Genomic DNA, 25,063 nt, shown 5'->3' with positions numbered 1-25,063 from the left:
CTCTTCAGGTCTCTTTGCAACTGATTATTTACAAACCCTCTCTAACCAGACGTTAATTCAACCCTCTTGTTCCTCCACACACTGATCCAGAAACTCATTACTTATCTGGTCTTGTAACAGTATTTCATTTCGTGTACATTGAAGCATACAGTGAAATGCACCATTTATGGTGCAGCTCACGAGCGTCGTCATGCTTCCAGTGACACTGTAACATGCCCAGATCTTACTGTCGTTAACCTGTACGAATTTGGAATGTTCAAAGTACATTTATTATCTATGTATACATTATGCAAACTTGAGATTTGTCTCTCTACAGGCAGCCACAAAGCGAGAAACCCAATAGAGCCCATTTTCAAAAAATCACCCAATGTGCAGGAAAAAAAAGCAAATCATACAAACAGCAAAAGTAAGCAAATAACATTCAGAACAGAAGTTCACGAAAGTGAGTCCACGGCGATGAAGCCAGCGGCCAATTCAGGAGGCAGTTAGTTGCAGGCCACAGTCTCAGCTCAGCGCAGAGATGAGTAAATCCCATGGAGCATTGAGCAGAACCGGCCTGCCCCTCACCTCCGGCCTCGGCACCCTGACCTTTTCAATCTGGCCCAGTGCTTAAATCGTCCAAACCTTGGGTTATTCCTCAGTCTCGGACCTGAACCCTACCACTTTGATATGCTCTTGGGGCTGGGCCCCACGACAGCCTAAATTCGACCCCGTACCCATTCTTACCAATTTGGCCGGCACTTAAACTGGTCACATCTCGGGTCTTCCCTCGCTCTCAGGCCTGGGCCGCACCGTCACGGCTCCGCTCACCTCACCTCAGTTCAGCCTCATCAAGTCAGCTGCAGCATTGGCTCATTCCTTCCTCCCGGGCCTAGGCCCCACCACCTCGATGTGGCCTGTACAGGCCACACCACAACCATTCTGCACCTTCGAGACTTCAGTTCACACTGCAAAAACGCCAGGTCGTACAGACGGTTTAAAACAGGGTTGCCAACTGTCCTGTATTAGCCGGGACATCCCGTATATTGGGCTAAATTGGTTTGTCCCATACGGGACCGCCCTTGTCCTGTATTTCCCCCGCTAAGGTACAGCGGTCCTATGAAACTGTTCATAAGCCAAAATGGCGTAAAGCGAAGAAGCAATTACCATTATTTTATATGGGAAAACTTTTTGAGCGTTCCCAGACCCAGAAAATAACCTACCAAATCATACCAAATAGCACATAGAACCTAAAGTAACACTAACATATAGTAAAAGCAGGAATGACATGATAAATACACAGCCTATATAAAATAGAAATAACGTATGTACAGTGTAGTTTCACTTAACAGAATCAGGAAGATTAAGCCAAAACCGATTTGTAGAAAAAAAAAATCGGCACGTACACGCATGCAAACGACACACATGCGCACGTTGCTCATGCACACACAAGTGCCCGCGCAAGGCTTCATGGTCATGGTAGTCTTTCTCAGGGTAAACACAAGTGTCCCGTATTTGACTGCTACTTTTGTCCCTTATTTAGGAGTGAGAAAGTTAGCAACCCTAGTTTAAAAGCTCAACTCTGAAAGGGAAGTTACGGGCTCCTGGTTGAAGTGATTGTTCAACCAGAAAAAGTCTGATTAATAAAGTGATTTTCTTGTTTTGTTTGCAAGTCTTCACTGCGCTTCACCAGTGCCATCTTAAGCAGGAAAGTGGAGGAAATACATGTGGGGACAATAAACAAACTGCTTACAGGCAGCAGTGGGAATTGAACCTGGGTGCTTTAAATCATTACGCCACAGTGCCACCCATCTCCGTGCGGATTGAAACTAATATGAGCACCAAAGGTAGAGATTTTGCATCGGTTTGGGAAATTACAGCAACCAAGATGGCTGCGACTCGATGGCACAACTCGTGCTCCTGCTGGCCAAACCACAAGGAAGTGTGTGGGTGGGAAAGGCTCCTCTCTTTGCCCAAAGTTCAGACCATTAAGCAATAAGGTACAAAAGATATAACTATACCACAGTGTTTCACTTGTTGAAAGTTAATCTGCAACTTCTCTAGGCCTGGGAATACAGACCAGAGAAGCATTAGGCTATCAGCACAAGGCTGTGTGCTTAGCCCTCCCAGTTCTACTCGCTTTACACCAAGCACAGCTCCAACGCCATATTCAGTTTGCCGATGACACCACCGTCGTTGGCCAAATCAAAGGTGGTGACGATTCAGCTTGTAGGAGGGAGACTGAAAGTCTGGCTGAGTGGGGTGATAACAGCAACCTCTCACCCAACATCACCAAAAACAAAGAGCTGATTATTGACCACAGGAGGAGGAAACCAGAGGTCCATGATCCAGTCTTCATCAGGGGATCAAGGGTGGAGAGGGTCACACTTTAAATTCCTTGGTGTTTTCATTGTAGAGGATCTGTCCTGGGCCTAGCACGCGTCGTAGCGCCTCTACTTTCTTAAGCCTGATTTATACTTGTGCGTACGGGCTACGCCATAGGCCTGATTTATACTTCTGCGTAGCCCTGCGCCCCAGTGAGCATGCGTTGTTGGGTCTGCGTCGCTCTGCAATTCATCGCCAAAACGCAAGTTGGCGGTGGGGTTTCTACGCCACTGTGTTGAGTTCCTTCGTCAGAGACGTGGACGAGGAAATGCATTTCAAATATTTTCAGCTGTCAGCAGGCAGATTTGACGATTTGGTTCATTGTCTCCAACCATTCATTTCACATCAGTGTACAGACATGGCGGAGAGAAGCAACCGGAAATGCGTAGGAGGAAATGCGATGCTACCAAGCGGACCAATCACAGTTGTTGCGTCTGCGTCGCTGAAGTTACTTTTTTGGGGAGGTGCACATCACTCTATGGCGTAGGGTACGCGGTACCTACGGCGTACATTTGACGCAGAAGTATAAATCAGGCTTTAGAAGTTTGCAAAGATTCAGCATGAAACTTTGACAGACTTCTATAGACATGTAATGGAGAGTATGTTGTAGTGGAGAACACCTATTGAAAGGAGGTTGAGACTTGTGGGGAAAGCTCATGTTCCTGCTGACCAAACCAGTTTGGTAGGATTCTCACTCTCTCATTTGACTGTACGGCTGAGATGGCAATCAGGCCAAACCACAACAGGGAATTGTGTGGGTGGGAAGAGCTCCTCTCCAGAGCATTGAGGGCCTGGTATGGAAACACCAATGCCCAGGAATGGAAAAGCCTACAAAAAGTGGTGGATAATGCCCAGTCCATCACAGGTAAAGCCCTCCCCACCATTGAGCAGATCTATGCAGAGCACTGTTGCAGGAAAGCAGCATCCATGATCAAGGATCCGTGCCATCTAGACCATGCTCTCCTCTCGCTGCTGCCATCAGGAAGGTGGTACAGAAGCCTCAGGATTCACACCACCAGGTTCAGGAACAGTTATTACCCCACAACCATCGGGCTCCTGAACCAGTGTGGATAACTTCACTCACCACAATGAGCCTCAGGTCCCACACCACCAGGTTCAGGATCAATTATTACCCCACAACCATCAGGCTCCTGAACCAGTGTGGATAACTTCACTCACCACAATGAGCCTCAGGTCCCACACCACCAGGTTCAGGAACAGTTATTACCCCACAAGCATCAGGCTCCTGAACCAGTGTGTATAACTTCACTCACCACAATGAGCCTCAGGACCCACACCACCAGGTTCAGGAACAGTTATTACCCCACAACCATTAGGCTCCTGAACCAGTGTGGATAACTTCACTCACCTCAACTCTGAACTGATTCCACAACCTACAGACTCACTCTGCAACTCATGTTTTCAGTATTTGTTTTATTTGCATAATTTACCTTCTTTATTCATTGGTTGTCTGACAGTCTTTGCTTATGCATAGCTTTTTGTAAATTTTATGGTATTTCTTTATTTTCCTGTAAATACCCATAAGAAAATGAATCTCAAGGTAATATATAGTGACATACACTCAGTGGCCCCTTTACTGGATACATCCCGTGCCCAATAAAATGGCCACTGAGTGAATGTCCATGGTCCTCTGCTGCTGTAGCCCGTCCACTTCAAGGTTTAGTGTGTTGTGTGTTCAGAGATGCTCTTCTGCACACCACTGTTGTAACACGTTGTTATTTGAGTTACTGGCACCTTCCTGTCAGCTTGAACCAGTTTAGCCATTCTCCTCTGTCCTCTCTCATTAACAAGGCTTTTTCACCCACAGAACTGCCGCTCACTGGATTTTTCTTTTGTTCTCTGCCCACTCTAGAGATCGATGTGCGTGAAAAGCCCAGAACTCCTGCAGTTCCTCAAACCGCCCCATCTGGCACCAGGGTCAAAGTTACCTCGATCACATTCCTTCTCCATTCTGGTGTTTGGTTTGAACAACCACTGAACCTGTTGACCACGTCTGCATGCCTTTGCACATCGAGTTGCAGCCACGCGATTGGCTTAGATATTTGCATTAACCAGGTGTACGGGTGCACTTTGACCACTGAGTGTACAGTACTGCGCAAAAGCCTTGGGCACCCTGTTTTCTTTAACACCTCGTTTCAGATGATATGGTCTCCACGGAGCCCTGATCCCAACATCGAGGCTGTCTGGGACTACCAGGCGAGACAGAAGTAAGCGAGGCAGCCATAGTTGCAGAAGAACTATGGCAGGTTGTCCAAGTTGGAACAACTTACCAGCCAGTTTTCTTATAAAACTGCACAACAGTGTAACCAAGAGAAATGTTGGAATTTGCAAGGGTGGTCACACCAAATATTGATTGGATTTAGGGCTTTTTTTTTACTGTTTACTGCTCTTTATAGTAACATTTTTGATATTTAGAAATTTGGTTATTTTTGAAAGCATCTTCACTGTACAGAATTTTTTAAACATTTGCCCAAGACTTTGCACAGTACTGAATGTACGGGTTGTATTTTACAGTTGATTCTACTGCCTCAAACCAACAAATGTCAGCAATAATCAACCTGATTCTGATCCTAATTCACACCTCGGTGATCCCAGCCCCTTCCCACGCTCAGGTTTAATACCACCGGCATCATGTCGTGAAATTTGTTAACTTTACAGCAGCGGTACATGATAAACAAACAGAGAGGAAAAAAAAAAGATAAAAAAGTAGAGGAGGTAGTGTTCATGGGTTCAATGTCCATTCAGATATCGGACATTACTGAGTAGGATGAAGCTGTTTATCCCACACAGAGGGGAAAAAGCTGTTCCTGAATTGCTGAGTGTGTACCTCCTTCCCGACGGCAAGAGTGTGAAGAGTGCATGTCCTGGGTGGTGGGGGGTTCTTAGTGATGGACGCCACCTTACAGGCAGGTTTGCTAGAGCTGTTGTGGAGGGTTTAAACTAGTTTTGTAGTCAGGCGAGATGGTAGCGTGATAGATCAGAGGGTGGGGCAATTGGTATAAAGATAAATGCAACGCGTAGAGAGATTGTGAAGTGGGTAGAGCATAGCTGCGGTTAGTTCGATGGGTTGAGATGCGTCTATTTTAATGCAATAAGTATGAGAACAAGGGTGATGAACGTAGAGCATGGGCCAGTACATGGAACTATGACATTGTGGCCATTACAGAAACTTGGCTGTCACAGGGATGGAATGGCTAATGGATGTTCTGGTGTTTGAATCTTTCAGACGGACAGGGAGGGAGGTAGAAGATTGCTGATCAGTAATAGTGTCACTGCAGCAGAGAGCAACATCATTGTGGAAGGAGTCAATGCGGGTGCAAGTCAGAAACAAGAATGGAGCAATCACTCTATTGGCCCCCGATAGCAGCAGACACCGAGGAACAGATTGGCAGGCAGGTTTTGGAAAGGTGTAAAAAAAAAATAACAGGACTGCTGTCATGGGCGACTTCAACTTCCCTGCTGTAGATTGGCACCTCCTAAGTGTAAACAGTTTTGATGGGGCAGAATTTGTTAGGTGTGTCCAGGATGGATTGCTGACACAATATGTAGACAGGCTGATGAGAGCAGAGACCATACCAGACCTGTTGCTAGGTGATGAACCTAGTCAGGTGACAGATCTCTTGGTGGACGAGTATTTCAGAGGAGCGATAACGCTCATAACCTTGGACAGGATAGGAGCAAAAAATATGGGAATGTACTGACTTGGGGGGGTGGGGGGAGGGAAATTTTGATCCTATTAGGGAGCAACTTGGTAGCATAAAATAGGAAAAGATTTACAGAAATGTGGAGTTTTCTTTTATTTATTTACAGTGTAGAATAGGCCCTTCTTGCCCTTCAAGCCGTACCGCCCACCAACCTCCCGATTTAACCCTTGCCTAATCACAGGACAATTTACAACGACCAATTAACCTGACTGTGGCAGGAAACCAGAGCACCCGGAGGAAACCCACGCGCTCACTCAGAGAATGTACAAAATCCTCGCAGGCAGCGGCAGGAGCCAGCAAAGAGCTTAAGAATGGACCGAGGAGAGCTAGAAGGGGAGATGAGGAGGTTTTGGCTTGCAGAATTAAGGAACACTCCAAGCTGTTGCACAAAAGAAAATTCTAGGAGAGGCGCATGAGCATGAGCTCCCTCAAAGGGAAGATCAGAGATGACGCGCGGGGCCATGATTGTGCCAATTAAAGCATTGAGGAAAATTGAGACATTGGGGCAACTGGGGAGGAGAGCGAGTGGTCGAACAGTCACTGTCCTCAGAATGCCGCTAGGTTTGAGTCACTGTCCTCTGAAGGCTGGAATTCAGAAGGATGGGGGGTGCGGAATCTCATTGAAACCTTTCCAATGTTGGAAGGTCTAGACAGAGTAGATGTGGAAAGGATGTTTCCCATGGTGGGGGAGTCTAGGACAAGAGGGCACAGCCTCAGGATAGAGGGGTGTCCATTTAAAATAGTGATGGGGAGAAATTTCTTTAGCCAAAGGGTGGTGGATTTGCGGAATTTGTTACCACAGGCAGCTGTGGAGGCCAGGTTATTGGGTGTGTATTTGAGGCAGAGATTGATAGGATTTTGATTGAACATGGCATCAAAGGTTACGGGGAGAAGGCTGGGGAATGGGGTTGAGGAGAGGAAAAGAGCATCAGCCATGATTGAATGGTGGAGCAGACTCAATGGGCCAATGGCCTAATTCTGCTCCTATGTTTCACGGTCTTACGGTCCTTGAAGATGTCTCGGATACTACAGAGGTTGGTACCCATGATGGAGATGACTGATTTTACAAGTTTCTGAAACCTATTTCAATCTTGCGCCATAGCCACACCCCCCACTCCCCCACCAGAGCAGACAGCGACACAGCCAGTCAGAATGCTCTCCATGGTACTTGAAAACTTCAAATGTGTTTTAGTTGACAAACCAAATCTCCCCAAACTCCTAATGAAATATAGCCACTGCCTTGCCTTCTTTATAGCTTTATGACTTTTTAGCTCTGTCCTCCCTCCCTGCCTTACCCTGGACTCCAAGCAGTGTAATCGGTCTGATCACGGCGGATGTGACAATTGCCCACAGGAAATAACACCCAGGTGTTGTCACCTGCCCTACCACACAGAAGCCCCGCCCAAGGAAAACCTACTGCCCTTTAATGATGCAGGTTACATCACCCTTTCTGGCGTGTTCACGCACACTTCCCTGGCTCATCTTTGCGCTAACCCACTTCTGAGGGAGGGCTGGAATTTGGCAGAGGGCGTGGCAACATCTCGATTCAGATACAGGGCAGATTAACTCTTCCAGTCCCAGCTTCCAGAAGGCAACGACATAACAACGCCAGAGACCCTGGGTTTGATCAAAGCCTCCAGTGCTGTCTATGTTGAGCTTGCAAGCTCTCCACCATGACTGCGTCCCTTGGGGCACTTCAATTTCCTCCCATACCCCCAAAAGAGGCAAAGGACCTGGGTTCAGTTCCTGCATATTCCCATTGGGTTCACTGGGAACTGGACGGCAGCACTAAGGAGGGTTAAACTTGCCACTGTAAATTGTTTCCCCCCCACCAGTCTGTGGTTGAGGGGTAGAATTGGGATGGGGGGGGGAAGATGGTGGGGAGAAGGTACAGGGGAAATAAAATGAATGGGATTGCTGTGAGCCAGAATGAACTCGAAGGGGCAAAGTGCCTCCCAATAGACAATAGACAATAGGTGCAGGAGTAGGCCATTCAGCCCTTCGAGCCAGCACTGCCATTCACTGTGATCATGGCTGATCATCCACAATCAGTATCCAGTTCCTCCCTTATCCCCATAACCTTTGATTCCGCTATCTTTAAGAGCTCTATCTATCTCTTTCTTGAAAGCATCCAGAGGCTTGGCCTCCACAGCCTTCTGGGGCAGAGCATTCCATATATCCACCACTCTCCGGGTGAAAAAGTTTTTCCTCAACTCCGTTCTAAATGGCCTACCCCTAATTCTTAAACTGTGGCCTCTGGTTCTGGACTCACCCATCAGCGGGAACATGCTTCCTGCCTGCAGCGTGTCCAATCCCTTAATAATCTTATATGTTTCAATAAGATCCCCTCTCAGCCTTCTAAATTCCAGAGTATACAAGCCCAGTCGCTCCAATCTTTCGACATATGACAGTCCCGCCATCCCGGAAATTAACCTTGTGAACCTACGCTGCACTCCCTCAATAGCAAGAATGTCCTTCCTCAAATTTGGAGAACAAAACTGCACACAGTACCCCAGGTGTGGTCTCACCAGGGCCCTGTACAGCTGCAGAAGGACCTCTTTGCTCTTATACTCAATTCCCCTTGTTATGAAGGCCAGCATGCCATTAGCTTTTTTCACTGCCTGCTGTACTTGCATGCTTGCTTTCAGTGACTGATGTACAAGAACACCTAGATCTCGTTGTGCTTCCCCTTTTCCTAACTTGACCCCATTTAGATAACAATCTGCCTTCCCGTTCTTACCACCAAACTGGATAACCTCACATTTATCCTCATTAAACTGCATCTGCCCACTCACCCAGCCTGTCCAAGTCACCCTGCATTCTTATAACATCCTCCTCACATTTCACACTGCCTCCCAGCTTTGTGTCATCGGCAAATTTGCTAATGTTACTTTTAATTCCCTCATCTAAATCATTAATATATATTGTAAACAGCTGCGGTCCCAGCACTGAACCCTGCGGTACCCCACTGGTCACCGCCTGCCATTTCAAAAGGGACCCGTTAATCGCTACTCTTTGTTTTCTGTCAGCCAGCCAATTTTCAATCCATGTCAGTACTCTGGCCCCAATACCATGTGCCCTAATTTTGCCCACTAATCTCCTATGTGGGACTTTATCAAAGGCTTTCTGAAAGTCCAGGTACACTACATCCACTGGCTGTCCCTTGTCCATTTTCATAGTTACATCATCAAAAAATTCCAGAAAATTAGTCAAGCACGATTTCCCCTTCGTAAATCCATGCTGACTCGGACCAATCCTGTTACTACTATCCAGATGTGTCGTAATTTCATCTTTTATAATTGACTCCAGCATCTTTCCCACCACCAACGTCAGGCTAACGGTCTATAATTCCCTGTTTTCTCTCTTCCTCCCTTCTTGGAGAGGGACAACATTAGCCACCCTCCAATCTACCGGAACTGATCCTGAATCTATAGAACATTGGAAAATGATTACCAATGCATCCACGATTTCTAAAGCCACTTCCTTAAGTACCCTGGGACGCAGACCATCAGGTCCTGGGGACTTATCAGCCTTCAGACCCAACAGTCTATCCAACACCATTTCCTGCCTAATATAAATTTCCTTCAATTCATCCATTACCCTGGGTCCTTTGGCCACTATTACATCTGCGAGATTGTTTGTCTTCCCTAGTGAAGACAGATCCAAAGTACCTGTTCAATTTGTCTGCCATTTCCTTGTTCCCCATAATAAATTCACCCGCTTGTCTTCAAGGGCCCAATTTTGGTCTTAACTATTTTTTTTTCCCTTTTCACATACCTAAAGATGCTTTTACTATCCTCCTTTATATTCTTGGCTAGTTTACCTTCGTACCTCATTTTTTCTCCACGTACTGCCTTTTTAGTTACCTTCTGTTGCTCTTTAAAAGTTCCCCAATCCTCCGGCTTCCCACTCGTCTTTGCTATGTTATACTTCCCTTTTATTTTTATACTGTCCATTACTTCCCTTGTCAGCCACGGCCTCCCCTTACTCCCCTTAGGATCTTTCTTCCTCTTTGGAATGAACTGATCCTGCACCTTCCGCATTATTCCCAGAAACACTTGCCATTGCTGTTCCACTGTCATCCCTGCTAGGGTATTGTTCCATTGAACTTTGGCCAGCTCCTCCCTCATAGCACCATAGTTCCCTTTGTTCATCTGTAATACTGACACTCCGAGTTTCCCTTCTCCCTCTCAAATTGTAGATTAAAACTTATCATATTATGGTCACTACCTCCTAATGGCTCCTTTACCTCGAGGTCCCGTGACACAAACAAAAGTCTTTACTCCTCTGGGATTTCCTACTAACTGGTAACCAGCTGGAGGAACTCAGTGGGTTGAGCACAGGTGTGTGAGAAAAGTGGGGGTAGAGAAGAGAGAGAAGTTTCTTGTCGAGAGCTTCGTGTCTCCACAACCTTAGTTATATTGGGTTTTTTAAAAAGCCTGACCCAGGAAACTGAGGATTTAACCAAAGGAAACTGAATGTTCGTCCCTTCAAAGGAAGAGACCATAAACCCACTTTGCATGGTCTTTGGAAATGAATTCAGATCCGAACCAGTGGCCCTATGGTCTTTGCAAATGAATTCGGAACCGAACCCGTAACCCTGTGGTCTTTGGAAATGACTTGAGATCCGAACCAGTGACCCTGTGGTCTTTGGAAATGAATTCGGAACCGAACCGGTAACCCTGTGGTCTTTGGAAATGACTTGAGATCCGAACCAGTGACCCTGTGGTCTTTGGAAATGAATTGGGAACCGAACCCGTGACCCTGTGGTCTTTGGAAATGAATTGGGAACCGAACCCGTGACCCTGTGGTCTTTGGGAACCAAGCCCGTGATTCTGCGGTTCTTAGGCAGTGTCTTCTCCGCCTGCGCCACCCTCACAACGGAAAAACAGGCAGGCAGTTTGTTGTCGGAGGGAGAGAGAGAGAGAGTCGGGACAAACATTTTACCTGCCAGTATGTCGTTCTCCTGAGAGGAGACCAATTTCAAACTGGCCTCGAAGCCCTGGCGGACGAGGAGAGTGCAGACCGACTTCTGCTCGCGGGTGCAGTCGAAGAGCAAACACTGAAGCCCCCCTGAAGCGGAGCCCCCGACCAGAGCCAGGCTACAGCGCGTCAGGGCGCAACAGTGGGACAGGCACGCCGACGAACTGTTCACTCGCTGCACATCCAGCAGCTCGGCGCCGTTCTCCAGGCTCTCCGGGTGCAGGGTGAAGCCTTGGGAGGTGTTGAAGGAGCCCACGCATTCCTTGGTCGGGACGGGGTCGCCCGGAGAAGCGTAGATGAGCGAGACGCAGGTTAACTGCAGGAACAAGGCGAGCAGCGCCATGGGGACAGACACACACACCTGGATTCAACTCAACCTGTGAGACTGGCCAGCAAGAGAAGCGGCGTCTCCTCCTCCCGACACCGAAACCCAATCAAAGTCGCCGGGAGGTCTGCCCTCTCCCTCGCCCAGCCCAGCCCCGCTCCGCTCCACAGCAATCTCCACTTCCTTGTCGCCGGGGCCAAGACACCTCCTGCACCCTTTCCAAGATGATTAATCTTTACCTACAAACACTTGCCCTTTTTAATCCCTTCTGGTTTTTGACAAAGGGGGGGGGTCAAAAAAAATGCAGCCAGTCGCGGAGGAGGGAGGAGACGAGGTTATTTGAACCACCTTGTTCTTGCGTCACAATGAAGGCCTGTGAGGATTTCTAGACGTCTGTGCTTGTTATTCAAAACTAGACTTCAAAGTTCACAGTATAAATATATCAAACTCTCTCCGATCTGCTGGAGGATCGTTAGATCAACAAGTTAATAAAGATTTAGTTATATTTTTTCCTCACCCCTTATGGGTGGTGTGTAAGCGTGTACACATGCACAGGCCTGGGACTTTGAGGGTTTGGTGCAGTCTCTGTGCTGTTCCTAGTAGTGTGCTCTTCTGAACTGGGATCTCGGATGTTGTTCCCGGGATTTGTTGGAGCCACTCTCCCATTCCAGGTGTCACTGCTCCAGGTGCTCCTCTCACCACCGGGATTACTCTGGCCTTAACCTTCCACATCCTTTCTATCTGCTCTTTCAAACCCTGGTATTTCTCCAGCTTCTCATATTCTTTCTTCCTGATGTTACTGTCACTCAGGATTACCACATCTATTACTCTTGCTTTTTCAGTTCCTTGTCCAGTATAATGCAGACTGTACAGCCAAATCAGGTTTGAGATCACTGGCATTACTTTCTCTCCAGCCCTTTACCTTTCCTACCAACCTAGCTTCACCTATCACCCTTTAATTGATTTAGATTAGATTATGAGGACATGCAGTCCTCTTTTATTGTTATTTAGTAATGCATGCATTAAGAAATGATACAATATTTCCTCCGGTGTGATTTCACAAAACACAGGACAGACCAAGACTGAAAAAAACTGACAGAACCACATAATTATAACATGTAGTTACAACAGTGCAACAATACCATAACTTGATGAAGAAGTCCATGAGCACAATAAAGTTCAAAGTCTCTCAAATGTCCCACATCTCACGCAGACGGCAGAAGGAAGAAAAACTCTCCCTGCCATGCCGACCACAATCCGACTCTGAGTCATCCGAAAACTTCGAGCTCTGATCAGCTCTCTGACACCGAGTACTGACCGCCATCTCTGTCCGAACAATTTGATCTCCTATCTGGTCGCCAACAGCAGGCAAAGCCAGGGATTTTGAGGCCTACCCTCAGAAAGATTCCCAACCACACAGTAACGACAGCAGCGAACGAGCATTTCAGAAATTTTTCCAGATGTTTCTCTGTGCTTTCACATCCGTCTCCATCAAATCAGAATTGTCCACAGCCCCTATTTAACAGATACGATATCATTTTTCACCAGAGGGCTGCGCACGTGCGGCGCGCCGCCATCTTCTCCTCCTGCCAATAAATAAATAAATTATTGAGTTACAGCACGGAACAGGCCCCACTGGCCCTTCGAGCTGCACCACCCAGCAATCCCCCGATTTAACCCCTGCCTAATCACAGGACAATTTACAATCACCAACCAGTATGTCTTTGGACTGTGGGAGGAAACCAGAGCACCCGGAGGAAACACACGCGGTCACAGGGAGAATGTAGAAACTCCTCACTGGCAGCAGCAGGAATTGAACCGGGGCCGCTGGAATGGGAAAGCGCTGTGCCAACCACTACGTAACCGTGCCGCTACCTTCTAGCGATCCTCTTCCCCCTCCCTCGCCATTTTTTTAAACTGGCGCCTCCCCCCCCGACACCTTCTCAGTCCAGATGAAGGGGCTTGACCCAAAATGGCGACTGTTTATTCCTCTTCATAGGTACTGCCAGACCTGCTGAGTTCCTCTAACATTTTGTGTGTGTGCTGCTTTTAACATCACTGGCATTTATCATGAAATTTGTTGTTATGCAGCAGCAGTACAAATTGCAATACAAATAATCAAAACTGTAAATTAACTTAAGAATTATATATATGAATAAAAGGTACTGAGGTTGTTCTCATGGATTCAATGTCCATTCAGAAATCGGATGGCAGAGGGGAAGAAGCTGTTCCTGAATCGTTGAGTGTGTGTCTTCAGGCTCCTGTACCTCCTCCCTGATGATGGCAACGAGAACAAGGCATGACCTGGGTGATGGGGGTCCTTAATTCAAAGTACATTTATTGTCAAAGTATGTATGCAGTATACAACCTTGAGATTTGTCTCCCCCCGCAGACAGCCCCGAAACAAAGAAACACTATGGAACCCATTCAAAGAAAAACATCAAACCCCCAATGTGCAAAAGACACAAGAAAACGAACAAAAACACAGAATATAAAACATCAAATCACATATTAATGATGGATGCTGCATTCTTGAGACATCACTCCTTGAAGATGCCTCAAAAGTTCAAAGCGCACTTATTCTCAAAGTATGCATAAATTATGCAACCTTGAGATTCGTCTGCTTACAGGCAGTCGCAAAGCAAGAAACCTGAAAGAACTCACTTTAAAAGAAACAACACCAAATGTGCCGAGAGAGAGAGAAAAAACAAATGGTAAAAACAATAGAAGCAAATAAAGCATTGAGAATGAAAGTGAGCCCATGGATACGAAGCTGGAGCAGACTCACAGTCTCAGGCTTAGTTCTACAGCGTAGTTAAACATAATTGAGCTATTTTAAATGAAGTTAAGTGTTATTAAGCGGTCAACAAAAAGATGTCTTTCCTGGCTATCTCTAACTCTAATCAACTTGAACACAAAGAATCATTACATAACTAGAACTTTGCACTTTTACTACGCCCACACACGTGACGAACTACCATAATAAAGATAATAAACGCACAGCACAAATATACAATACAGACAGAAAATAGATATATGGCTCCTACAAGTTGCAAAGTGCATTTGAAAGTGAGTCTGTAGGTGGTGGAATCAGTTCAGTGTTGAGGTGTGTGAAGTTATCCACATTGGTTCAGGAGCCTGATGGTTGTGGGGTAATAACTGTTCCTGAACCTGGTGGTGTGGGACCTGAGGCTCATTGTGGTGAGTGAAGTTATCCACACTGGTTCAGGAGCCCGATGGTTGTGGGGTAATAACTGTTCCTGGACCTGGTGGTGTGGGACCTGAGGCTCATTGTGGTGAGTGAAGTTATCCACACTGGTTCAGGAGCCTGATGGTTGTAGGGTAATAACTGTTCCTGAACCTGGTCGTGTGGGACCTAAGGCATAATCCTATGAATAGATTTTTATGATATTATTTATTCATTTATTTATTGAGATACAGTGTGGAAAATGTCCTTTGAGCCATGTTGCCCAGCAATTCTCGAGGAAGGGGGTGGAGTTTAGGAAGTTAGGCACCTAACAGCGACTCCTTTTCTTGCATGTTTGGAAACAGCTCCATTTCTACTTTTGATATCTTTTTTTTCCCCCTTTCAAGGTTCTTTTGAAGACCCTGACCTGGAGTTACACGCTGACTTAGGTTCTTTGTGGAAATGGGACCTGCCGTCAGGGCCTCACGGCCAGCCAGTCTTTGCCATGCCGAGGACGAGGCCTGGAAGACTAGCGCGCCTTCAGGGTGCTGGATTTTTGTGGCTCTGGAGACGGGCTGATTCAAGGCCGGTGCTGCTGCCTGATGTGTCGTGGGAGAACACGGAAGATCAGAAACAGCGAGCTGGCTGCTGACTGTGTGCCCAGAGACCTGAGTTCATTGGGCACAGGGCTTGGAAAAAGCAACACAGCAGACGGTCTATCCTGGGCCCAACATTTTGAACCAATTACAAATAAGGGACAGAAGTGGCAATATTTCATAAGGACTTTGAGGCGATTCGGTTTGTCACCAAAGGCTCCAGCAGATTTCTACAGATGTAAGATGTAGAGGTAGAATTCTGACTGATGGCATCACTGTCTGGTATGGAGGCTGCAACGTACAGGACCGGAAAGAGCTGCGAAAGATTGTGGTCCATCATGGGCACTAGCTTCCCCACAATCAAGAACATCTGCAAAAGGCCTCAAGGTGCGGCCTCCATTGTTAGGGACCATCAAGCATCAGGCCCCGATGGGGCTCTGAAAACCTGTCCAGTTGCATTCGTATCTACGGTGATGGAGTGCTTTGAATGCTTGGTCATGGCCAGAATCAACTCCTGCCTCAGCAAGGACCTGGGCCCACTGCAATTTGTCTCTCACCACAATCGGTCGACAGTGGACGCAATCTCGCTGGCTCGCCACTTGTTCTTGGGTCACCTCAACAATCGTAATACCTATGTCAGAGTGCTCTTTATTGATTAAAGCTCAGCTTTCAACACAATCTTACCCCCAGTTCTAATCAACAAGCTCCAAAACCTGAGCCTCTGTACCTCCCCCTTCAACTGGATCCTTAACTTCCTCACCAGAAGACCACAGTCTGTGCAGATCAGAATTCACATCTCCTCGCACCTCAAGGATGCGTGCTTATCCTGCTCTCTCTCTACACCCCCTATCGTGTGGCTAGGCACGGCTCAAAACACCATCTATAAAGTTACCAATGACACAACTACTGATGGCAGAATTAGAGTGCGACAGATCAGCTGATTGAGTGGAACATTGCACTCAACATCAGCATGACTGAGGAACTGTTCGTGGACTTCAGGAAGGGGGAATCGAGGGAACACACACCAGTCCTGGTACAACATCCACCAGTTTCAGGTTCCTGGGTGTCAACGTCTGAGGGTCTATCCTGGCCCCGACGTACTGAGCAGTTACAAAGAAGGCACAAGAGTGGCTATGTTTCATTAGGAGTTTGAGGACAATTGGTGTATCACCAAAAACACTCACAAATTTCTATGGATGTACTGTGGAGAGCATTCTAACTGGCTGTATCACTGTCTGGTATGGAGGGGCCACTGCACAGGATCAAAAGCTGTAGGAGGTTTCAACGTCAGCCGGCTCCATCATGGACTCAGCCTCCCCAGCACCCAGGACACCTTCAAACGGCGGTGTCTCAAAACCACAGCGAATATCACTCAGGACCCCCATCACCAGGGACATTGCTGCCATCAGGACCCCCACCACCCGGGACATTGCTGCCATCAGGACCCCCATCCCCCGGGACGTGCCCTCTTCTCATCGCTACCATCAGGGAGGAGGTACAGGAGCCTGAAGACACACACTCAACGAACCCATGATCACCACCTCACTTTCTTGCTCTGGTTGAAACATCGACTTTTATTCCCCTCCATGGATGCTCTCTGACCTGCTGAGTTCCTCCAGTATTTCGAAGTTCGAAAGTTCAGGGTAAATTTTATGATCGGAGTACATCTATGTCACCACATACAACCTGAGATTCATTTTCCCGTGGGCAATCTCAGCAAATCTATGGAATAGTAACTATATTACTATAATAGTATATTATACTATAATAGTAAAAATAAACTGGACTGGTCAAAGAACACTGAGGCTGTCTACAAGAAGGGTCAGAGCCGTCTCTATTTCCTGAGGAGACTGAGGTCCTTTAACATCTGCAGGACGATGCTGAGGATGCTCTACGAGTCTGTGGTGGCCAGTGCTATCATGTTTACTGTTGTGTGCTGGGGCAGCAGGCTGAGGGTAGCAGACACCAACAGAATCAACAAACTCATTCGTAAGGCCAGTGATGTTGTGGGGATGGAACTGGACTCTCTCACGGTGGTGTCTGAAAAGAGGATGTTGTCTAAGTTGCATGCCATCTTAGACAGTGTCTCCCATCCACTACATAATGTACTGGGTGGGCACAGGAGTACATTCAGCCAGAGACTCATTCCACCGAGATGCAGCACAGAGCGTCAGAGTTACAAAATACACGTGGACTAAGATGTTAACTGTCCTGTGCTATCACCAGTGGGATCATCAGTTGATCTGCCACCTGTCTTCAGGAGTTTCGGCCCGCTTATGATCAAGACTCCCTCGAGATGGTGGGCCAGCAGTGCTAAAGCACTACCTCCCACTGGTGAGCTTAAAAACTTGGCATCTGTCTCTATCAGAGTTGTTGGTCACTTCCATCCAACAGATAGTCTGCTCTTCAGGTGTCTATGCAACTACTGAAGGGTTTGCAAGATATGTGTACACTGTCTGACTATCTGCCCCTCTGGACATACTTGGTCCACACCCATGCTGATCCTTTCTCTGCTGCCTCAGCTACAGCCCTGTTGGTTGACTTGATCTCTCTTCTAGTGAAGCCAAGGTCACGCAGCCACTTCTGGAGAGTGAACGCAATAAACCCACGGCAGCCTACTTCGAATGGATAGCATGAGACCTTCCACCCTCTGTCTCTGCACTCTGATCTTAACTCTGCATACTTGGTTAACTTGCGCTCATGGGCTTCATCGATGTTGTCTTCCCAGGGGACTGTGAGTTCACCAATAACCACTTCTCTACTGCTGTCAGACCATACGATTATATCTGGACGCAATGTGGTGAAAGCTATTTGCTCCGGGAAACTGCCTTTCCCGTCCAGGTTGGCCTTGACACACCAATCATTGGCTGAAGAAAGTATGCTTGATCGTGAGCCTGTGCTGTACACCCTTGACTTGGAGCCTTCTTTCACAAATGATATGCGATGTTCTGTGCAGCATGGAGCATGAGATAAGTTGTGCTGCGGTACTCTCTGCTCAACCGCTTCTGTTACAACTTTGAGAACGTTGTTATGTCTCCAAGTGTACATGCCGCTGGAAAGATTGACTCTGCATACACTCAAGATATTTTGAGATGTTCCTTCTCGCCACAAGCAGCACACCTGTCTGTCTTATTTTCATACCAGGTGCTGAGGTTGGCGGGTGTTGGGAGCAGATCGTACGCTGCTCTGCATAGAAAAGAAATGCGGAGCGGTTCCATCTGCCACTGAACATTCCAAGATGGATATCGTTGTTCAACACTTTCCCACCAGGTCCAAGCCCCTTGTTTGGCCAGGCCAGCTGTTTTAACTAACCTCTTCTCCTCTTCTACCTCTCGTATTTCTTGTGTTACAAGCTCACGGCACTCCTTACCTGTAGAAAATGACCACCACTTGTGGGTTGTCCATGCAGGTCCCTGGCTGCCTAGCTGGATAGACCCAACAGTCTCCTTGTGCTTCAATCTAGACTCTGCCTCATCAGCTGCTACATGGGCTGACCACTTCCTGCCTGATCTCACATCCGGCTGGGTGTTCTTGATGACAGGGTCTTTTGAGTCTCGAAGCATCAAGAATGATCTTACCTTGGCTACCTTGACCCCTGCAACAAGGGATTGCACTGGGATGGTAAGCTTTGTCTGGCCACTGTGGATTGCAACATTGGTGAGACTGCTCGGTACTCCAAGCCACTTCTTCACATACTTGTTGATCTTCCGTTCCATTGCCTCAACATGGGACATTGCCACTTCATTGACAGTTAGTGGCCACATTATCCGTGGCATCAGTCCATACTGCAAGCACCACAACTTCAACTTGCCAGGCAAGCCATACTTGTCGACAGACATCAGACCTCTGCTGATCTGTTCTGCTGTCTCTTGAACCCTCTTGGTGTCTCTCAGCTCCTCTGTGTACCATCACCCGAGGCTCTTAACTGGTTGGTCCTGAATGGATGGAATCTCCTCTCCACAAAGGGTGAAATGAAAGTCAACCGGCTTTCCTCTCCTAAGAACAAGGCTCCTTGACTTCTTGGTCTTGAACTTCACTCTTCACCAATCCATTAGCTCCTCAAGTCTAGATAGTACACTTTCCACTGCCTCCGTGCTGGGACCCAAAAGGGTGAGATCATCCATGAACGCTCGTATTGGTGGTAACTCCTCTCCGTCATCATGTGCAACACCTGGTCCCACTGATTCTGCAGCCCTCACAATGACCTCCATGGCTAACACCAAAAGGATGGGTGAAATTGCACATCCCACTGGGATTCCAACATCCAAGCTCTGCCACCTAGTTGTAAACTGCTGAGTGGAAAACCTCATCTGGAAATCGTTGTAATACTGCATAACAAAGTTCCTCACCTTCGCAGGAATCCATAGGAATTCCATCACAAACTCAATCAGGACATGGGGAACAGAACCATACGCATTTGCCAGATCAAGCCAAACTACAGCCAGATTTCTTCTCAACCTGGATGGTATGCCATATCATACTAGAATGTTCAAGGCATCCCGGGAAGCCTGGTATTCCTGCCTTCTGCACAGAGGTATTTACTAATCCATTCTCTATCACAAATGAAGATATTCTTTCTGCCAGAATGCCAAACATAATCTTCCCCTCTACATTCAGAAGTGAAATTGGTCGGAACTGATTCAAAGTAGAAGAATTCTCTTCCTTCGGGATGTATACTCCTTCAGCCTCACTCCATGACAAAGGAACAACACCTAGTCTCCACACCACCTTTAACAATCTCCACAAGTATTTCCTCAGCTGTTCACACTTCTTGAACACCTTATACGGTACTCCATTAGGTCCTGGCACTGAACCTGACCTTGCCTTTCTGATGAACTGTTCAACTTCTGCCGGTTTGGGTTCTGACAGATTGAACTTCACTCCTGGCTTGGTAGGCTTCACCAGCCCTGAAATGTCAAGCAAAGGAGCCTCCTGCTGTTCATTAGAGGAAGTGCTTGCCAGGTGATCCTCAAGTTCTTGTTGAGAGATGTTAAGCTGCCCGCTCTTACTTTGATCAAGCAGTTTCCTTGTGAACTCGTGAGAGTTCTCAAAGAACGACTTTCTTGCCTTCTCTCTCTTCTTTCTCCTTTTACGTTGTGACTCTGCACGACGGAGTGATGCTAACTTTATTCAAAAATGCTCTCAGAGATCAGCAAGCCCTGGCTTGTCAACCTCACTTGCTACCTTCCACCTCTGTCTCAACGATCTAAGCTCTCTCCTCAACCTGCTAATCTCCTTCTGGCGCCTGCTTGGTTGCTGTGTAGGCTTTGCTTTCTTCAACTCAACCAAACCAAACCTGTACTTTCCAACATCGTAAATCATATCGCCTATCACTTCCAACTTTCTCTTTGATGTTCCCCTGAGAGTGTTCTCCAACATCATACTGATATCCTCATCAAACACACGCCAAGCCTTCTCATCTGCCATTACTGGCCACTTGACCTTCCTCTTCTTACCTCCACCTCCTCACCACCGCCACCATGCGAAGAATCTACCTGGGTACTGTGGTCTGAAACCTGACCTGGGTTATCTCTCGTCTGACTTCATAGGAAGTCATTCCTGCCTGTGGCCATCAAACTTTACAACTCCTCCCTTGGAGGGTCAGACACCCTGAGCCAATAGGCTGGTCCTGGACTTATTTCCTGGCATAATTTACATATTACTATTTAACTATTTATGGTTCTATTACTACTTACTATTTATGGTGCAACTGTAACAAAAAACAATTTACCCCGGGATCAATAAAGTATGACTATGACTATGACTATATCGGGATCAATGAAAGATCAGCCAGAGTGCAGAAGACAACAAACTGTGCAAATGCAATTATAAATAAATAGCAATAAATAACAAGAACATGAGATAAGGAGTCCTTAAAGTGAGATCATTGGTTGTGGGAACATCTCAATGGATGGGGCAAGTGAGTGTAGTTATCCCCTTTGTTCAGGAGCCGGATGCTTAGGGGGCAGTAACTGTTCTTGAACCTGGTGGTGAGTCCTGAGGCTCCTGTACCCTCCTCCTTGATGGCAGCACTGAGAAGAGAGCATAACCTGGGAGGTGGGGATTCCTGATGAGGGGTGCATTTCATGTAGATGTGCTCAATGTTTGGGAGGGCTTTGCCCATGATGTACGGGGCCAAATCTACTACAAAAGATGTATACTTGAGAGGAATTTTGGAACAATTTCCTGTAGCCCACAGAGAACTGCCAACCGGTACGTCTTTGGACTGGGGGAGGAAACGCCTTACGGGCAGCAGAGGGAATTGAACCCAGGTCACCTGAACTGTAAAACATTGTGTGAGCTACAACACCATCATGCTGCCCTAATTCTAACATAATCATTTTTTAATATATTGCACTGCTGCTGCAAAACAACAAGATACATCATGGTTATTACAGATGATTCTGTTAATATTTAATGCGAGTGAACTAACATAGTATCTGACTGTGACCATTAGAGGGCAGAGCGGCTCTAGTCAAGGAGGGGAAGTTCCTCATGCCACAGTGCCCGCTGATTGGGCAATCTGATGCCAATAGAGGACAATTGCGTGATTGATTGGAAACAAACCGGTGGGTAAATCAATTGGTAAAATTGAGAGCCACTTTACTGAAGTGGAAGGATTCTAATCCACCTACTGTCTTTTATTGGCTTTCCTCCATTATGTCCTGTTTAAGTTTAGAGCAAATAAGAACTCGGATATTTGATACATCCTTTAAATTTGAGCAAATCTGGCGACCTTTTATTCAATATTTTCATTTAATTTGATTTATTACTTTTCCAATTTTTTTCCGAAGTTTTAGATTTGATCAGAAAGTCTTTCTGTTTCTTTTCTGGTCATATCCTCAGAATGGACCGCCCAGTCCCTTTTTTTTTGTATAGTGTAGTGGGGTTTTTTTCTCATTTAAAATTCAAAGTTTTTTTTCTTTCCTCTTTACGAACTGATAAGAGGAGAATTGCTGTTTTCTTTTTTATTATATATTATACACTAGCTTAATACTATGTATGATTTTGATAATGTCTGTTTCAATCTCTGTTTGTATGGTTATTGATATATATATATATTTGAGATAGTTCTCGTTTGTATTTATGTTCCTTTTAAATCAATAAAAAGATTAACAAAGAAAGAGAGAGATTGTGAGGGTTAAAGTCTATCTTATCGATCACAGGGAGTCCTCAATGGTTCTGACAACAGGATAGATGCTGCCCTTGGTCTGTGTTGGCAGGAGGGTGGAGGTTGTTGTATTGGAGGCACCAGCACATAAATGTCATCACAAAGAAGACAAGACAGCACCTTTAGAAGTTTGTGCAGATTTGGAATGCCATCTAAAGCTTTGACAAACAGTGGAGGGTATCCAGACCGGTTGCATCACAGCCTGGTACGGAAACACCAATGTTCAGTCATGGAAAAGTTTACAGAAAGTGATGGATACGGCCCGGTCCGTCACAGGCAAAGCTCTCCCCACCATTGAACACACTTACAAGCAGTGCTGCCACAAGAAAGCAGCATCCATCATCGGGAACCCCCACCATCCAGACCATGCTCTCTTCTCACTACTACCATCGGTCAGGAGGTACAGGAGCCTCAGGTCCCACACCACCAGGTCCAGGAGCAGTTATTACCCTACAAACATCAGGCTCCTGAACCAGTGTGGATAACTTCACTCACCACAATGAGCCTCAGGTCCCACACCACCAGGTTCAGGAACAGTTATTACCCCACAACCATCAGGCTCCTGAACCAGTGTGGATAACTTCACTCACCACAATGAGCCTCAGGTCCCACACCACCAGGTTCAGGAACAGTTATTACCCCACAACCATCAGGCTCCTGAACCAGTGTGGATAACATCACTGACCCCAACTCTGAACTGATTCTATAACCTACAGACTCACTTTCAATGACTCTACAACTCATGTTTTCAATATTATTTATTTATTTTTAATTTGCACAATTTGTCTTCTGCACATTGGTTGTTTGTCAGTCTTTGTATAGATTTTCATAATTTCTACTGTATTTCTTTATTTTCCTGTAAATGCCTGCAAGAAAATGAATCTCAAGGTAGCACACACTGATGTATACGTAGTTTGATAATAAGTTTACTTTGATGTTGACTAATTGTTCTGATTTGTGTGGTCTGGTCAAAACTAGGCAAGCTTCCGCATGATCAGATCAGTGTCAGTCCTGTAAATGTTTTGGGGCAAGATTTTAGAGCCATGGCCAATTCTGGAACACAGCTCTTCTGTACTAGGATGGGTGTCTGTCTGGTCTTCTGCTGTACTCAGTGCTCCTAATTCCAACTGCAGTCGAGTTGTAATGATGTTAGCTAAACACAAAGACAACACTTTTTTTTAAGCGATGTTTTTTTGTCTGGCTGGAGTCCACCTCAGTACAAGTGTCGGTTATTATTGTCATGGATACCAAAGTACAGTGAAAAACTTTATTCTTGTTTATGCACCATCCAGATAGACCATTCCAGACACAAATACAGCAAGGTAGAATATAGTTGTCTATGGTTCAACGGTTCCATTTAATATCAGAAAATGTATACAGTATACTACCTGAAATTCTTCCTTTTCAAACTATTATTGGTCTGCAATAGGTTGAACAAGTTAAGCCAAACAGGCATGTGAACTGCTCAGACTCTGCCCCGGTACTGCAGAGTTTGGAACTGAAGCATTCAAGGAGACCGGATCTGTTAATGGAAGTGTAATATAATAGGGAGGATGTTTCCCTCCCCCCTATAATCTATATGTCAAAGCTCAAAGTACATTTATCAAAGTATGCACAAACGATACAACCTTGGAGATTTGACTGCTTCCATGCAGCAAAAGCAAGAAACCCTAAAGAACACGGTTTAAAAAAAGACCAACACCCAATGCGCAGAGAAAGAAAAAAAAAAGACAAATCATACAAACAGTAAAAATGAGCAACAGCATTCAAAACCAGATTGAGTCCACAGGCGCAATCCCAGAGGAGCTGGTGCAGGCCCATGGTCTCAGTGTCAGTTCATCTCGCAGCGGAGCAAACTGCCACGAAGTTCGCAGGCACAAAACGTGGAGCAGTCTCACAGTCTCAGACCCTGTGCCGTGGAGAGCAGGGTTAAACGTGGCGGAGCAGAACCGGCTCGACTCTTGCCTTGAGAGTGCAGGAATAGTAGTTCGGTGTAGTTGAGTATCTGCACATGTGGGTGTGCTGGGTAATGACAGGGCAGATGTTATAGCAAAACAGACACTTACTAAGTCAGAGGTAGGTATTACAGTCAATATCGGAAAGTATGAAGCCAAATCTTGTATTAAGTTACACACGCAAAATGCTGGGGGAACTCAGCAGGTGAGGCGGCAGCAGCTATGAAAAAGAATGAACAGTCAATATTTCAGGCCAGAACCCTTCATCAGAACTGGAGAGGAAAGGGGAAGAAGCCAAAATAAAGTGAAGGATTGAGAAAGGGCATAAATTGTGGGATAGGAGTGGGACAGGGAGGAGGTATGAAGTAAACACGAGGAATTCTGCAGATGCTGGAAATTCAAGCAACACACATCAAAGTTGCTGGTGAACGCAGCAGGCCAGGCAGCATCTCTAGGAAGAGGAACAGTCGACGTTTACCCAAAACATTGACTGTACCTCTTCCTAGAGATGCTGCCTGGCCTGCTGCGTTCACCAGCAACTTTGATGTGTGTTGCAGGAGGTATTACAATTTGTTTCCATCAGTCCCGGTGAGTTTCCTTTTGGGAAGGAATGGAGGGAAGATGTGTGGTTGGTGAGACTGAGGTTTGGGTATATGAGTTTGCACTCCACTTTGGCACTTGTTGGTAAGCACGGGAATGAGTGGTGTGGTATTTGTAAGGTCCCAGACACAGTGGAACGTGTGATCATGGCGTGTCA

General features: G+C 46.3%; 1 protein-coding gene and 1 long non-coding RNA gene across 6 annotated transcripts in view; both read right to left on the bottom strand.

Moving 5' to 3' along the window:
• spint2 (serine peptidase inhibitor, Kunitz type, 2) overlaps positions 1-11,620 on the bottom strand; it is a 73,633-nt gene extending 62,013 nt beyond the window's left edge. For 2 of the 4 annotated variants that reach the window (XM_072274436.1, XM_072274439.1), the window contains exon 1: positions 11,037-11,620. In XM_072274436.1, the coding sequence (XP_072130537.1) occupies positions 11,037-11,415 (379 nt within the window). In that variant the 5' untranslated portion in view covers positions 11,416-11,620. The remainder of the gene's footprint in view (positions 1-11,036) is intronic. The other 2 variants (XM_072274435.1, XM_072274437.1) reach the window with 1 other exon arrangement.
• A 740-nt stretch (positions 11,621-12,360) lies between these two features.
• Positions 12,361-25,063, bottom strand: part of LOC140206405 (uncharacterized) — a 42,696-nt gene continuing 29,993 nt past the window's right edge. The window contains exon 4 of one of the 2 annotated variants that reach the window (XR_011888138.1): positions 12,361-12,983. This is a non-coding gene — a long non-coding RNA (uncharacterized lncRNA). Of the gene's footprint in view, positions 12,984-23,131; positions 24,374-25,063 lie in introns of those variants that run through there. The other variant, XR_011888137.1, reaches the window with a different exon arrangement.

Source organism: Mobula birostris, chromosome 12 (genome assembly GCF_030028105.1).
Source record: "Mobula birostris isolate sMobBir1 chromosome 12, sMobBir1.hap1, whole genome shotgun sequence".
NCBI lineage: Eukaryota > Metazoa > Chordata > Chondrichthyes > Myliobatiformes > Myliobatidae > Mobula > Mobula birostris.
Note: the sequence above shows the minus strand (reverse complement) of the source record. Positions and strands in the feature narration are given on the sequence as shown.